At 51.7% G+C, this 13,688-nt stretch overlaps 6 protein-coding genes across 6 annotated transcripts; 4 read left to right on the top strand and 2 right to left on the bottom strand.

Annotated features, from left to right (window-relative positions):
* Positions 1-205: 205 nt before the first annotated feature.
* AA0111_g8688 (Homoserine) lies at positions 206-2,031 on the top strand (the record flags this gene model as incomplete). The annotated part of the gene is made up of 3 exons (XM_028655162.1): positions 206-257; positions 474-864; positions 915-2,031. The coding sequence occupies 3 exons, from the start codon at positions 206-208 to the stop codon at positions 2,029-2,031; spliced, it is 1,560 nt and encodes a 519-aa protein (XP_028503785.1).
* A 773-nt stretch (positions 2,032-2,804) lies between these two features.
* Positions 2,805-4,015, top strand: AA0111_g8687 (hypothetical protein; the record flags this gene model as incomplete). Its single annotated transcript, XM_028655161.1, has 3 exons — positions 2,805-3,366; positions 3,452-3,825; positions 3,881-4,015. 3 exons carry the CDS (start codon positions 2,805-2,807, stop codon positions 4,013-4,015), a joined length of 1,071 nt encoding a protein of 356 aa, XP_028503763.1.
* Positions 4,016-5,470: 1,455 nt separating this feature from the next.
* On the bottom strand, positions 5,471-6,694 carry AA0111_g8686 (hypothetical protein; the record flags this gene model as incomplete). Its single annotated transcript, XM_028655160.1, has 2 exons — positions 5,471-6,522; positions 6,568-6,694. 2 exons carry the CDS (start codon positions 6,692-6,694, stop codon positions 5,471-5,473), a joined length of 1,179 nt encoding a protein of 392 aa, XP_028503762.1.
* Positions 6,695-7,238: 544 nt separating this feature from the next.
* AA0111_g8685 (hypothetical protein) lies at positions 7,239-11,034 on the top strand (the record flags this gene model as incomplete). Its single annotated transcript, XM_028655159.1, has 6 exons — positions 7,239-7,303; positions 7,352-7,461; positions 7,515-7,867; positions 8,053-8,332; positions 8,387-9,521; positions 9,576-11,034. 6 exons carry the CDS (start codon positions 7,239-7,241, stop codon positions 11,032-11,034), a joined length of 3,402 nt encoding a protein of 1,133 aa, XP_028503800.1.
* A 368-nt stretch (positions 11,035-11,402) lies between these two features.
* Positions 11,403-12,569, bottom strand: AA0111_g8684 (Pyrroline-5-carboxylate reductase; the record flags this gene model as incomplete). The annotated part of the gene is made up of 2 exons (XM_028655158.1): positions 11,403-12,304; positions 12,518-12,569. The coding sequence occupies 2 exons, from the start codon at positions 12,567-12,569 to the stop codon at positions 11,403-11,405; spliced, it is 954 nt and encodes a 317-aa protein (XP_028503799.1).
* A 287-nt stretch (positions 12,570-12,856) lies between these two features.
* On the top strand, positions 12,857-13,567 carry AA0111_g8683 (hypothetical protein; the record flags this gene model as incomplete). The annotated part of the gene is made up of 1 exon (XM_028655157.1): positions 12,857-13,567. The coding sequence occupies one exon, from the start codon at positions 12,857-12,859 to the stop codon at positions 13,565-13,567; it is 711 nt and encodes a 236-aa protein (XP_028503804.1).
* Between the last annotated feature and the right edge of the window lie 121 nt (positions 13,568-13,688).

The following is a 13,688-nucleotide window of genomic DNA, read 5'->3' as shown; positions in this document are numbered from 1 at the left end:
TCGGTCCGTCAAGAGAATCCTCCTGTAGGGGAAGCTACGCGAATTGCCGAAAGCACGTCATCGTCTTGGCGAGCCTCGTCTAGCGGCAATGCGCGAGCATCACTCAACACCAGAGAGATGACTCCCCGCCATGTGATAAACACGCCCCACTTCCTGCGACGCAGGCCTCAGATTTCTCTACTTGAACGTATTCAATATCGCCATCATGGATTCTCAAGGGCTAGGCGCTGAAACCGCCAATGGATCCAAGAAATACAGTGAGTATCCTCTCAACTTTTTTTTACCGTCGCAATCCTTCCGAGGTAGTCGTGACACGGTGCAATCGGAGTGTCTCGTGTATGGTGATATCGTCACACGCAAACATAGCAAATGGCTGCTGCTTGCCGTGACTTGCTTCGGGCGATGATGCCGACTCCAAAGACAGCTTTTCTCGTCGCGTTCTGGTCCTGATCATCCAAACTAACATGCTACAGAGACGGTGTCGTCGCAACCTGAGAACCCGTTCGCCAACCTCATTCCCGATCAAACCTTCGCTGTCATACCGCAAGTCACGCTCGAATCTGGCGTCATATTACAGAATGTCAGCGTTGCATACAAGACGTACGGTACCCTCGCGCCCAGCGGAGACAATGCCATGGTGATATGCCATGCGCTCACAGGAAGCGCTGATGTTGGCGATTGGTGGGGTCCGTTGCTAGGAGGACCCGGAAAGGCTTTCGACATCTCGCGTTTCTTCGTGGTATGTATGAACAGTCTCGGCAGTCCATACGGCAGTGCAAGTCCCGTCACAGCAAAGGACGGCGACGCGTCGCTGGGCCCATACGGTCCCGAGTTCCCACTGACAACTGTGAGAGACGATGTCAAGTGAGTCAGATGCTCCGAGCCCTATGCTTGGACAGCGCTAACAGGGGTAGTGTCTTCAAGCTGATCTTGGATGATCTCGGTGTAAAGCAGATCGCTGCAGTTATTGGAGGATCCATGGGCGGTATGCTTGTTCTAGAGTTTGCATACTTTGGAAAAGACTATGTCAGAACCATCATCCCGATAGCCACGTCGGCTCGCTACAGCGCATGGGGTATCAGCTGGGGCGAGGCGCAACGGCAGAGCATCTACAGCGATCCCAAATACGACGATGGCTACTACTCATACGAAGACCCTCCGTCGACTGGGCTTGGAGCAGCACGTATGTCGGCCCTCTTGACCTACCGGAGCCGCGATTCGTTCGAATCGAGATTTGGGCGCAACACGCCAGACCTGTCCAAGAAACAGAGCATCAATACTGTACCGCGCCCGACGACCCCATCAAATCCTTCGCACGAACATTGGGCTATACATAATCACGGCCACAAGAATGCTGGATCGCCGCGTCTTATGTCACGATCGAACAGCAGTACCGCCATACCTGGCTCTGCAGCAGCACAGGCTGATCTCGAATTCCACGATGCGTCGGGCCCTGGGACGCCGAACCTGCAACGGACAAGCTCCACAAGTAGTAACGGCGCATTCCCTCGCTCCTCGAAACCCTTAGCCCCTCACTATTTCTCAGCACAATCATACCTCCGTTACCAAGCCGACAAGTTCATCAAGCGCTTCGACGCCAACTGCTACATCGCTATCACTAGAAAGCTGGACACACACGACGTATCTCGTTACCGTTATCCTGAGGGCGAGACCCCCGACACACTGGACCCGGTATCGGCCCTTCATCATGCGCTTTCTTTGATCGAACAGCCCACCCTTGTTTTGGGTATACAATCTGATGGCCTTTTCACATTTGCCGAACAGAAGGAGCTGGCCGCTTGTATTCCGAAAGCCACGCTCAAGACCATCGACTCCCCGGACGGTCATGACGCTTTCCTTCTAGAATTTGAGCAGGTAAACAAACATCTGCTGGGCTTTTTGAATACTGAGCTCCCAGAAATCATGAACAGAACGCCAAATGTAGAAACCGTCAAGAGCGATACTGGTATGACTGCTACTAAGACCAGTACATTTGGTGAGGCTGAAGTTGAGGATATCACTGCATGGTAAGGAGGACGACAATGTGAAATTTAGCATGGCGTTTTAGGTTTAGGAGAGGACTGCATTGGTCGGCGTACAGTTTTCGGCATATGCTTGAAAGAAGGCTGTATGATTATGATATGCTCTCAGGCGAGAAGAGCTGAGGTTCAACCCCTCGTAAATACCAGACACTGCAGTGGGAAAGCAGCAACAACATCAACAATCATCGAAGAAAATTTAACTTGCAGTTTCTTGAGGTACTTCGAACCGCCATATAACAGAGGCTCAATCTTATTCGATTAGTTTCGCGTTTGTACCCCGCCTTGGACGCTAACTCCTAACTCTTTCCGCGACTCCACTGTCTTCAGTCCCCCTCAACCTCGGTTCTTGCATTCTGCGGATTTTCTCCGCAGGCTGCGAAATAAACGTGAGTTATCCGATCTTCCCTCCCGAATTGTGATGCCGCGTTATCACGAGAACTTAATCACGATGTACAATTAGTTGCAAGCGCATAAGCCTAGCCACGATGGAATGATCGTCGTATTTTGGGTCGAAAGCGCTTATGCATTCGAAACTCAGATGGGTCAATTTGAGCTATCCGTACGAAAGCCAAGGAAAGGGCGCGTTGCTTCTGAACCCCGCACATAGGCACTGGATGTCGGGTCCTTGTGGTCGTATACGTATTCCCCGTCTTCCATTATATATGTCCCTTCGTCTCGCTTTCTGAACCTCGCTACTCAAACCGTCTTCTCGTTAAGTCACATTTTCTTCATCTCAACCGTCATCGTCGGGACGAAGTCACAATGCAATTACCCAAAACACAAAAGGCCGCTATCAAGCAAGGCACTGGTGATAGCGCGACAACCACCATCAAGGAGATTCCCGTTCCAGAACCATCCCCCGATCAGATCCTCGTCAAGATCAACTACACCGGCCTATGTGCTTCTGACAAGTCCCTGCTTCACGATGAATGGGACTTCAAGATGGCAGAATGTACAAACGGTATTGCGGGTCACGAAGGCGCTGGCACTGTCGTAGCCGTTGGCTCTAACGTGCAAGATCTTTGGCAGATTGGCAATCGTGCTGGTATCAAGTGGATCGCGTCCGTATGCCGGAAGTGTGAGTTCTGTACCAATGGCCAAGATGAATGTCATTGCCCAAAGCAATTGAATAGTGGTTTCACTATTGCTGGAACGTTCCAAGAGTATGCCTTGACAGATGCGAGGTATGCGACGAGGTTGCCTGATGGCGTCAAGGATGAAGAGGCGGGTCCAATCATGTGCGGCGGCGTAACAGCGTATGTGGCGTGTAAGAGGAGTAAGGTGCTTCCTGGGCAGTGGCTTGTTATTCCTGGAGCTGGTGGTGGTAAGTAAACACATGCTTCTTTGCCGTGTTCAAAAAAAAGAAGACAGAAGCGCATCCGGTCTATAGAGACACTGACGCAACTCAGGCCTCGGTCACTTCGGCGTCCAATACGCCAAACATATGGGCATGCGCGTCATAGCAATTGACGGCGGGGACGCCAAACGCGAGCTCTGCCTCTCTCTCGGCGCAGAAAAGTTTATAGACTACACGACGTGCTCAGACATCACATCTGAAATCATGAAGATCACTACCTACGGTGCTCATGGAGTCATCGTCTTTGCCGCCACGAGAGCAGGATACGAGCAAGCACCACATCTGCTGAGGCCGAACGGTACGATGGTGTGTGTGGGTCTGCCGAAGGACAATACTATTGTCGCAGGTGCTAGCCCCATCGTAATGTGTTTGAAAAAGTTGAATGTTGTGGGAAGTGTAGTGGGTACATTAAAGGATGTTGAAGAAGTAAGTGTCGTGTTGTGATCGGATATGCTGAAAGTGTTGGCTAACGATAATCTAGGCGCTTGATTTTACTGCACGAGGCTTGGTACATCCAATCTTGACGCATGGTGGGTTAGAGGACATCGATCGATTCTGTGCGGATATGAATGCGGGAAAGCTTGCTGGACGGGCTGTGATTAAGATGACTGCGTAGATAAGTGACATATACCATAAATACCATTAAACAAGGAGAAAATTCAAGTTCCAGAACTGCAGACAATCTCACGTTGACCTCCATTTGGTACGGGCACCGTATTAAAGAAAGAAAAAAACATCCCCTTTAAGAGTACTCCTTCCTACTGTAAAAGAGCATATTAAGAGCATATAGATATTGATTAAAAACCTAGAAGACTACAATACTGTTAACCTTTAAACGTTTTCTAATTAGAAGATAATGTAGGCTGCAAGGTAAAGCGTGTTATATCTATATCTGATCGGTTTTCCCCTAGTATACGGTGCGGGTTTTCGTTCCCCTATGGTTTTCAACATCCGCCTTTCCCATGCGTAAGGATGTCAGCATCAGTCGCAATTTAAGAGCCTCCGTTCCTCAACGACGCTCGATCAGCAGAAGAGCGCCAAATTCAAATAATGGGGTGACAGACCGACTCAGTCTTTGCACGCCAAGAACGTTACGATACCATACGTACACCGAATCTGGCAAGGACCAACGCAGGACATCATGAGCTACAACCGCACCTGTATTCCTCAAACCAATTCAAACAAACAATCTTATTCGAATGCGATAAACCAATCTTCAAAGGCCAGGTATGTATAAACGGCGAACACTATGAAGGCTCAGCCGAGGGAAAAGCGTCTAAAGTCGGCCGGTTTGCGCTACACTCTGTGTCAGCTGGCGTGCATGTGCTTCGCGCAACACGGGTGGTCGCCACCGGCAACATGGTGATAGAGTTAGCAGGGTGGGTGCATATTGCAGGGTCATCTCATGCAGAGACGGGGGTTTGTGGCTGGATCCTACGGGCGCTTTACCCTATGAGAGAACGAGAAATGGCCTAAGCCTGGCGGGGTAAGAAGCTAGCTTTGTTGGGCGGCAAGTCTGAACACCATGATTGGAGACGACGACGTCGAACGTATGCGAAAGAGTAATACTGAGTGCAGCGCTATGAGTAGTATGCTTAGGAGTTATAAATATTAGACATGGAGGCATATCCGCTCAAATTTGAAATCATATATCCAGCTTCTGCGAATCGAAACCTACATACCTATATAGCCAACCCAGAGATTTTTCACCACCCAATCCGACTTCAAAACTCGGTCCAGAAATGACTGGCCAGAATACGGGCGCAACTAAGACAAGTGTGTCAACCAATGCTCGTCAGATGGCGCCGCCGTCTACCATGTTAGACATTCTAGCCCATCATTATACATTGTCTGATAACCTTGACAGCCTCACTAAGACGGTTCCTCTTTCGGAAGCTGCGTTGAGAAACCAGAACACCGACACGCGCTTGGTAAACCGTTTGTGGGATATGGAAGAAATGGACAGGATCGAAAGACTGCAGCGCGCTGCAATGGAGCTTGGATTCGAATTACCTTCACCATGCTACCACAGATAAAGGTTCAAGTACATTGGTCTGGTGTACCCATACCATCAATGTATTCTATCCTTGATAGCTTCCACGATGCTCTTGAGACCACTCAGTCTCTCTTCTCTTGTTTCCCCAAGATATAAGCTGGCAACAGGCCATGCGTGGATGCCACCTGGCTCTTCCCAGCTATCGACTTCCTTTCCCGTTTTACCGAGCAGACGGATCAAGTTCCTGGTCTCTGGTCCGAGAACTTCTTCGCTTCCATAGAGAAAGTACCACCCTTGTTCGGGGCTAGCTTCCGTCCATTTTTTAACATCTTTACACTTTCCAGGCGAAACTATTGAATCCTCTGATGATACTTTGTTGCCAATGTACTGGCGACCGTACAGCTCTAAAGATGAGCTATTCAGATAGTCAGACGCCGTGTTCCGGTTTTCGCGCGACACTATCGTCACCCATGGGCTGATCATGATGGCAAGACCCGGTTTCTGATGACGCAATTCGGTATGGTCGGATAAATGTAGTAAGAAACTCAGAATGAGGGTTGCACCTGCAGAATCTCCGCCAACAACTACGCGAGTCGAAGATTGAGCCAGTGATAGAACATATTCGTAACCTGCGACCGTCTCGTGGAGCTGGGTGGGATATGTGGCGTCCGGCACCAAGGTGTATTCCAGAGCGAAGATAGCTGGGTTGCGATACCCGGCAGACTTTAGCAAAGTGACCCACGCTAGCAGAAACTCCATGTAGAAAAAACTGCTGCCCATGGAAAAGCCGCCACCGTGGCAATAGTATACGATTATATCTGGCTGCTCTTGCTGGTCGTGCACGATCCATACCCCTCCGAAGTTCGGTCTTCTGATCTCAGTCCATCTGATCGGACTTGTGACAATGCCGTGTCTCAACATGCGAAATCTTAAGAAGGGTAGTGAGACAGCCTTTGAGAAGAATACCCGCCCTAAAAAGGCGGGCATGTTGGCGAAAGCATAACGAACAAAGCGGATGACTAAATCTTGAAATGGCGTTGCCTTTCTGACGAAGGGCGCGCGGTTCTCATATGGCACGAGAAAGCGTTCGCGGATAAACTGATATGGAATTACGATGGCTTTAGGAGCTATAAGTATCAGTACACTCACGTATGGAGAGTAATGTGACTTACCGAGAGAAGGCAGAGCTGGGATGAGCCATGTCAAGAGTGGTATGATGCCAATCTGGATCAGCAATTGAGGCGCAAGAAAGACGAGGAAAGCTACACAGTCCAAGTAAGAGATCTGGCTCAGTATCATCTTGATGAGATAGCATATGGATGAAGCATGTCAGCTAATGGCATACCCAGCGAAGGTGTCTAGAAACGCCAATGGCGATGACGCTGACAAGGGTCCAGCTAAGCCACAACCGCTTAGCGCCACACGACGGTACCGCATTTCCTTTGCTCCAGCCTTGACCAGAAACATGCGAGAGTTCCGAACGCTGCTGGACGCAAATCGCGCGTGTTCAGTGTTCAGTGAAACCCGAGCATTGTCTTGCTTGAGCAAACGATAGTTCGCACGTGACGGAGATTAGTGGCGCCGCGCACAGACCTATCGGTCGGTCGCGACTTCCAGAAAACTTCCGCGACTCACTTAGCTGTCACTCGGCAAACACGACTACAGCGTCTGCAATCAACGTCGCCCGCTTGCCTGCGCCCGCATCGAAGGATCATATCAAACCGGTCGCTTCTTGTCTGTCATTTCTCTCTTCGATTTTAATGGAGTAAAGCCTGGCGCAGACTGCGATTCATCTTCTTACACGGCAGCCTTACCAGAAGTCGCGAACCCATAGGACCTCACCATGGCCAACCCCGCGGCGGATCCCAAGGCGGCACCGCTCGCCGACGAGCTGAGAGAGCTTGCGCTGTACATATGCCTTTTTCCAATTAGCACGACCAATACTAATATGTGCAGTTCGCTCCCAACCACTGTCTTCCCTAAGAACTTCTTCTGCGCCCTTTGCAACCAGCTTGCATTCGACTCATACAAACTAATCTGTTGCGCCAAGTCAATATGCTCATCATGTGCGTATAACAATCTCTGCGATCGGATTATCACAGGTGCTGACATGGTTTAGGTCAAGGAAACCTTCAGTTCCCGACAACGTGTCCTTCATGCGACCACTCACCACTCGAAGCCGAATCATGCACAGTGAACAAGTCTCTGAGAAATACGATGCGAGTGTGGCTCCAAAAGCAGAAGAAGAAGGAAGAGGCCAAAGCCGCGGCACAGGCAGCTACCCCGCCCGTGGAGGTTACACCAGCCGCGCCTGAAGTACAGCCGGTAGGCGATGGCGCAGAGAAACCCGTAGACAGTGTTGAGGATACACCAAAGGCGGAGGACGGCGTCGCTGAACAAGCTGCTGGTTCTGCGGAGAACGCGGAAGAGGCTGGAAAGCGCGCCGGCTCTGCCTCGGCCCAACCGAACGAGGTAGGTTCTCAATGTCTTTCCTTCCGTTTTCACTTGGATCTATCGGTACTGTACAATGAAAAGAAGAAAAAGACAAGCAAAAGAGAGACCGTCGGGTGTCAAACAATTGCAAAACATGGTTGCCACACGTGCCAATGACATGAGATGCTTTCCATTCTACCTTTTGCTTTTACTGACCAAGCTAGGACAATGCTTCTCTTGAGAACGACGCCGAGCGACGTGGTAGCACGGCTTCCCAGAACGCGTCCAAAAGCACCGAACAGGCAGCTGTAGACGGCGCGACCGACGAGCAAAAGAACGCGAATGGAGCAAATGGCATGATGGGCAACAATCCAGCGATGAACGGCATGCAAGGCCAGATGGGCTTCGGCTTTCCCAATCAGGGTGGCTTCAACAACGGTATGGCCTGGAGCGGCATGCCTAACATGATGGCCAATGGTGGCTGGAATGGCATGAATCCTATGGGTATGTTTTTGCATTCTCCCCCATCTACCCAACAGGCGACTAACATCTACCCAGATTTCAACAGCATGAACGGCATGTACGGCAACTTTGGAGGGAACATGGGCATGGGCATGAACGATATGTCTGCCATGAACATGATGCAATATGGTGGTGGCTATGGCAATGGGTGGAATGGCATGGGCGGTGGCTATGGAAACTTCAGCGGGCCCAATCAGATGGGTGGCTATAATCAATCTGGAGCATATCCCGAGATGATGAACCAGTTCCCCAAGAATAATTTCTCAAACCAGAACCAGAATCGTTTCCATGCCAATCAAGGAGGAGCAAATCCTCAGCGAAACAACAGGAATGGTAGCCAAGGTGGCTTTGGTCCTGGTTCACAGAATGCGCCTGGACGTCCGGGTAGTCGCGGCGGTCCTTCGCAAAACGTACGTTCAACCCATCAACGAAAGCTACCGAACCCATTCAAGGGAATTGGCAAAATTTGGATATCAAAAACTGACGCGATTCATCCTACGCAGCGTGACGGCCAGTCGCCTGACGGAATCGCTAACACTGCCCCTGAGGTCACGACCGAGGGTGAGCAGCCGAAGGCGTCCGCAGAGCCCACTGAGGAAGGTAAGGAGGCCGGCGACGGTATTCCGGTATCGACTGAACAGCCGAACTCTGCAGACGGCGTCGTTGCTGGCGTCGCGAGCGGAGCTGTTGCCGAAAATACTAACAACACAGGCGATGCTGTACATGATGAGGCGCAAGACGGTGGTCTGAAGCCTATACAGACCATAGACTCTGGCGATGCAGACATGCAGGAGTACAACCAGTCTATGATGGGCCATGGCATGCCATTCGCCCAGGGAATGATGAATCAGTTCCCGAATCAGCACATCAATACACCTTTCGATCCCACCATGAACATGAACATGGGATACAATGGCAACTACGGTCCTCGTGGCGGTTTCAACAACGGAGCTTATGGCGCTGCAACGGTTCTGACAGGCCAGCCAATGGAGCCTATTGGTGTTGGCGTTGCGGGCGCGCCAACTGGACCACGTGCGATGAGAGAAGGCCGACCCAACACTGGGTTTTCGAGTCGCATGAACAGCGGGCGATATGCCCCACCGCAGCCGCCCAAGAGCATTGCATCTACACAAGACGTAGCCGCTGGTAGTCCTCAGCGGAGAGTTCGATCGTGAGTAGATTCGTGTGAAACATACAGGATAAATAATGACTGACTATGACACAGACGGTCTCCTCTTCGCGATGAGAGTATGCGCGTCAAGGAACGCTCACCATCACGCTCTCGGTCAAGATCAAGAGTGAGGGATGATGAGAGGGAAGAACCGCGCGAGCGGTCTCGTTCAGCAGACCGAAACTCCCGCCGTGATGACCGTGGTAGATCTGTCACGCCATTGAACGATGACTATGAGAGTCGTAAAGACCGCAAACACCGGTCATCACGCTATGAAGATCGTGAGGAGGAATACGATGATCGCTACCGCGATGAGAAGGGCAGTCGAGGTGACCGTACGCGAACTGCGTCAGCAGACTCCAAGTATCGTAGCAGCCGTCGCGACAAGGACAAGCACCGTTCATCGCGATCACATCGCGACCGAAGCAAGGAGCATCGCCGTCGCCACCGCTCCCGGTCGCCTCGCGAGGAAGACAAATACGAAGACGAGGAGGTGTATGCCAACGGCGAAAAGGATTCAGACGGCAGCTCACGTCGTAAACACAAGAGTGGCCGTGACCGATCACGCGACCGATCACGCGACAAAGAGCGTGAGAGAGACCGCAAGGACCGTAAAGAACGAGACCGCGACTATGACTATGATCGTGAAAAGGATCGCTCTCGTGACAAAGACAAGGAGCGTAGGCGGCGTCGCGATCGCGAAGCTGAAGACGACGAGCGTGACTATGACGATGACAAGTACCGCTCTTCGCGTCGTAGCCGCAAGGACCGAGATCGCGAGCGACGGGACTATGATGACCGTGAACGCAAAGACAAGCCATCTCAACCGGAGAAAGAAGAGGATGTTGTTGGTCAAATGATGAAGAAACGCGCTGTGTCTCCACCACTGAACGCCCCGACCGGGCCTTCAGCAAATGGCTTCAGCATCAAAGGCCGCTCGAAGAACGCCGTCATGCCCCCACCGGCCCAGCCTCCAACAGGCCCACGTGCTTTCCAGCCACCCAAGGGTCCGGCTGCCGACCGCAATAAAGAACGTAGTGGAGATGCTAGGGATCACCGCCGCAAGAGCAGTGTCAGCTCGGTCGCGAGTATCCCAACCGGCCCTTCATCAAAGGAAAAGGAAACTTCTCAGGACCACTACGCTGCTGAACGAGAACGCAATGCCCGAGAGCGAGACAGTCGTGAACGCGTTGAAAAACCCTCCGGATCTAGCAAGTCCATCCATTCGCGTATCTCATCGACATCTCGTTCAGCCCTGTCTAGTAAGCGCAGCAGAGACGACTTTGATGACGAAGCTCCTGTTCCCAAGGGTCCTAAAGCCGACGTCAAGCCCCCTACAGGACCTGCATCCCACCGCGACAAGCGTAGGAAGTCTGGAACGACCGGTGATGACAACATCGCCAACCTCTTCACAGCCGGCCTGCGCAAGAACGCTAAGGCTAGGCGCGGGGGTGTAAGGACTGAAGGCGACGTTGAGCGTGAGATGATGGAGCGAGAGCGGGAGAGGCGCTAGTATGGCTCTTTTGATCTTGCGTACATGGACATTACTAGGGAACTCATTTATGCTATGAAGGAACGATTGGGCTAAGAGCAATTCGAAGTGGTAATGTAGATAACCTGGGGGATTCTGGAGGAGCGCTGAGCTACTTCTCTACTTCTTTGTATTATACCCTTTGATGAAATGAGCGGGGCAAGATAGGTGGAAGAGCGTGCGGATGCTGTACGCTCTGTCATTAGCTTAGGCTAGTACTAATAAAATATATTCCTGAATCGAATGGAACCATGCGGCGTGATGAAGACGTGGTTTGTTCGTGGTATCATTTACTCTTTTACATCTAGTTCGAGGCGAAGCCAATATCAAGCTAGTCAACCCCGAAAGATCTACCGCCTGTGGTTGACGAACTCCTTTTGTTCACCACCCAATCTCGAAGCTACGACAGTAGCTTCCCTGATTGCCTTTGCAACGGCGCCCCTCACGCCATCTTCCTCGAGTGACATGAGACCACCGATGGTGCAGCCCCCGGGCGTCGAGACCTTGTCCTTCAGCACAGCTGGGTGCTCACCGTTCAGCACAAGTCCTGTGGTTCCCCTCATGGTCTGCGCGGCCATCATCTGTGCCTCCGCTCTTGGCAAACCCATAGCCACAGCACCATCCGCCGCGGCCTCCAGTATCAGCGCAAAGAATGCTGGGCCCGAACCACACAGCGCAGTCGCTGCATCCATGTTCGCTGGAGGAAGGTTCGTAACGCGGCCAATTGAGCTGAAGACGAACTCGACAAGCTTGTACTGTGCCTCACTGAGTGGTGGATCCGAGGTCTGAATCACAGACATGGATTCCCCAACGAAAGATGCCGTGTTGGGCATGACCCTTACGACACGGCAAGCGTTCTCCGTCTTCTCAGGACCATCTGGGTACAGGAACGCTTCAATCTGCTCCCTAGTCACACCGGCCAGAATGCTAACAAGCACCTTGCCCTTGAGCGCCTCCCTCACACCCTCCTCACCCAGTATCGTCTTGAAGCCATGCGGTTTGCAGCTCAGTAGAACAATGTCTGCTTCTTGAACACCCTTGAGGTTCTGGTTTGTGAGGGTCTGGAGAGGGAAGTTGTAGTGGCCGAGTGCCTTGCGGACGTTTTGTTCAGCGGGGGCCCATTGGTCGCAAGCGATGAAGTTGGAAAGGTTAGGGACGTCTTTGGGGGCCGAAGAGGGGTCGAGGGAGGCTTTAGTTTTGGCCGAAGCCAGGGAAGACATAACGCCGCCCATTATCGCTATGCCCATTGTTCCTGGGGTTGTGTTAGTGGGGGTTCGAGCACCATTACAGACGCGTTAGACGTTGAAAGGCTTGAGGGTTGAGTTCTGTGAGGCGAGTATATTTCAGAAACACAAACGGCTCGTAGTGCTATTCATACAACCATAGGCTCTTTCAAAACTTAATCGCAGCGCCCGAGTGGTCTTTTGCTGGGAATAACGTATGAAAACAGTAGATATCGACCTACCTGAACCGAGAACGGTCAATGTAAGAGGCTTGGATTCCTGTGCGCTTGCCATCTTCAATACTGTCTTCTGGATATCTTGCTGGGTGGTGGTGTTGGACAAATGCGAAGGAAGATGACTGCTGAGTTACTGGAGCGCGAGATCGGCGGCCTTCCCCACGTCCACTTAAAGAAATCCTGAGCTATGACCATGGCCGATGGTATGCGCGCGCAGCTCTCGAAGCTCTCCACTCCACGCAGGCTATCGCACACCAAGACACATCGCTCCACACTACCCCGACCGCTATACCGACAATACTACCGGCAAGCTTGTAGTAGCCAAACGCTTTCTTAGCTTCCATCATGGCCGACCCATTCGAGGTCCGCCAACGCTTTACAACGCTACTCTCTCACCTCAGCGCATCGCATACCTCCCTCCAAAAAGCCGCGTTCTACGCGCTCAAGAATCGCGAACTGGACGAAGACCTTCATTCCTGCATTCTCGAACAGCTCGAACGTACCAATATGAACACACGCGCAAACATCATGTTCTTCATCGAATGCCTCTGCGAATACGCCGTAAAAGACAACAACTCAGGAGACCCCAGCGCAATGGGCTACGTCCGCATGCTGCAAAGAGACATCTTAGCGGTTGTCGAATGCGTAGTGGGTGAAGAAGGAGCAAACATCCGCGTTGTGCGCAAAGTCCTGAAGACCCTCGAGAACCTCTCCATCCTGTTGAAGGAAACTGTTCAAGAACTTGAAGCTGTTCTAAAGTCCAGAGAGGTTGCACATCCATTTATGGCAACAGATTCCTCCAATCCCAAAGATGGCTCCACAACACTACCAAGTCGGAGTGGAGGGCAGAGGATGGATAAACGGCAGATTGAACAGAGAATCGAGGAGGATAGAGAGAGACACAAGAGGATGCGGGAGAGTATTTGGGCGGTGCCTGGAGATGGGTATGAGGAGTTGGAGAAGCTGTGGGAAGAGGCTAGCGACATCAACGAGGATGACTATGTCACGGCAAGGGAAGATGCGGAGGAGAGGAGGAAGGTCATTGCTTTTGGGTAGGACCCTAGCAAAGATCGGGAGAGCATTAAAGCTTGGCAGAAGGCCAAGGCTGCCGTGGAGGCTTCTGCGGGGTCTCTAATTACTGCAAGACAAGAGGACTCAGGGATTGATGCAGACAGCG

This window comes from Alternaria arborescens (genome assembly GCF_004154835.1).
Source record: "Alternaria arborescens strain FERA 675 chromosome Unknown contig_22, whole genome shotgun sequence".
NCBI lineage: Eukaryota > Fungi > Ascomycota > Dothideomycetes > Pleosporales > Pleosporaceae > Alternaria > Alternaria arborescens.
Note: the sequence above shows the minus strand (reverse complement) of the source record. Positions and strands in the feature narration are given on the sequence as shown.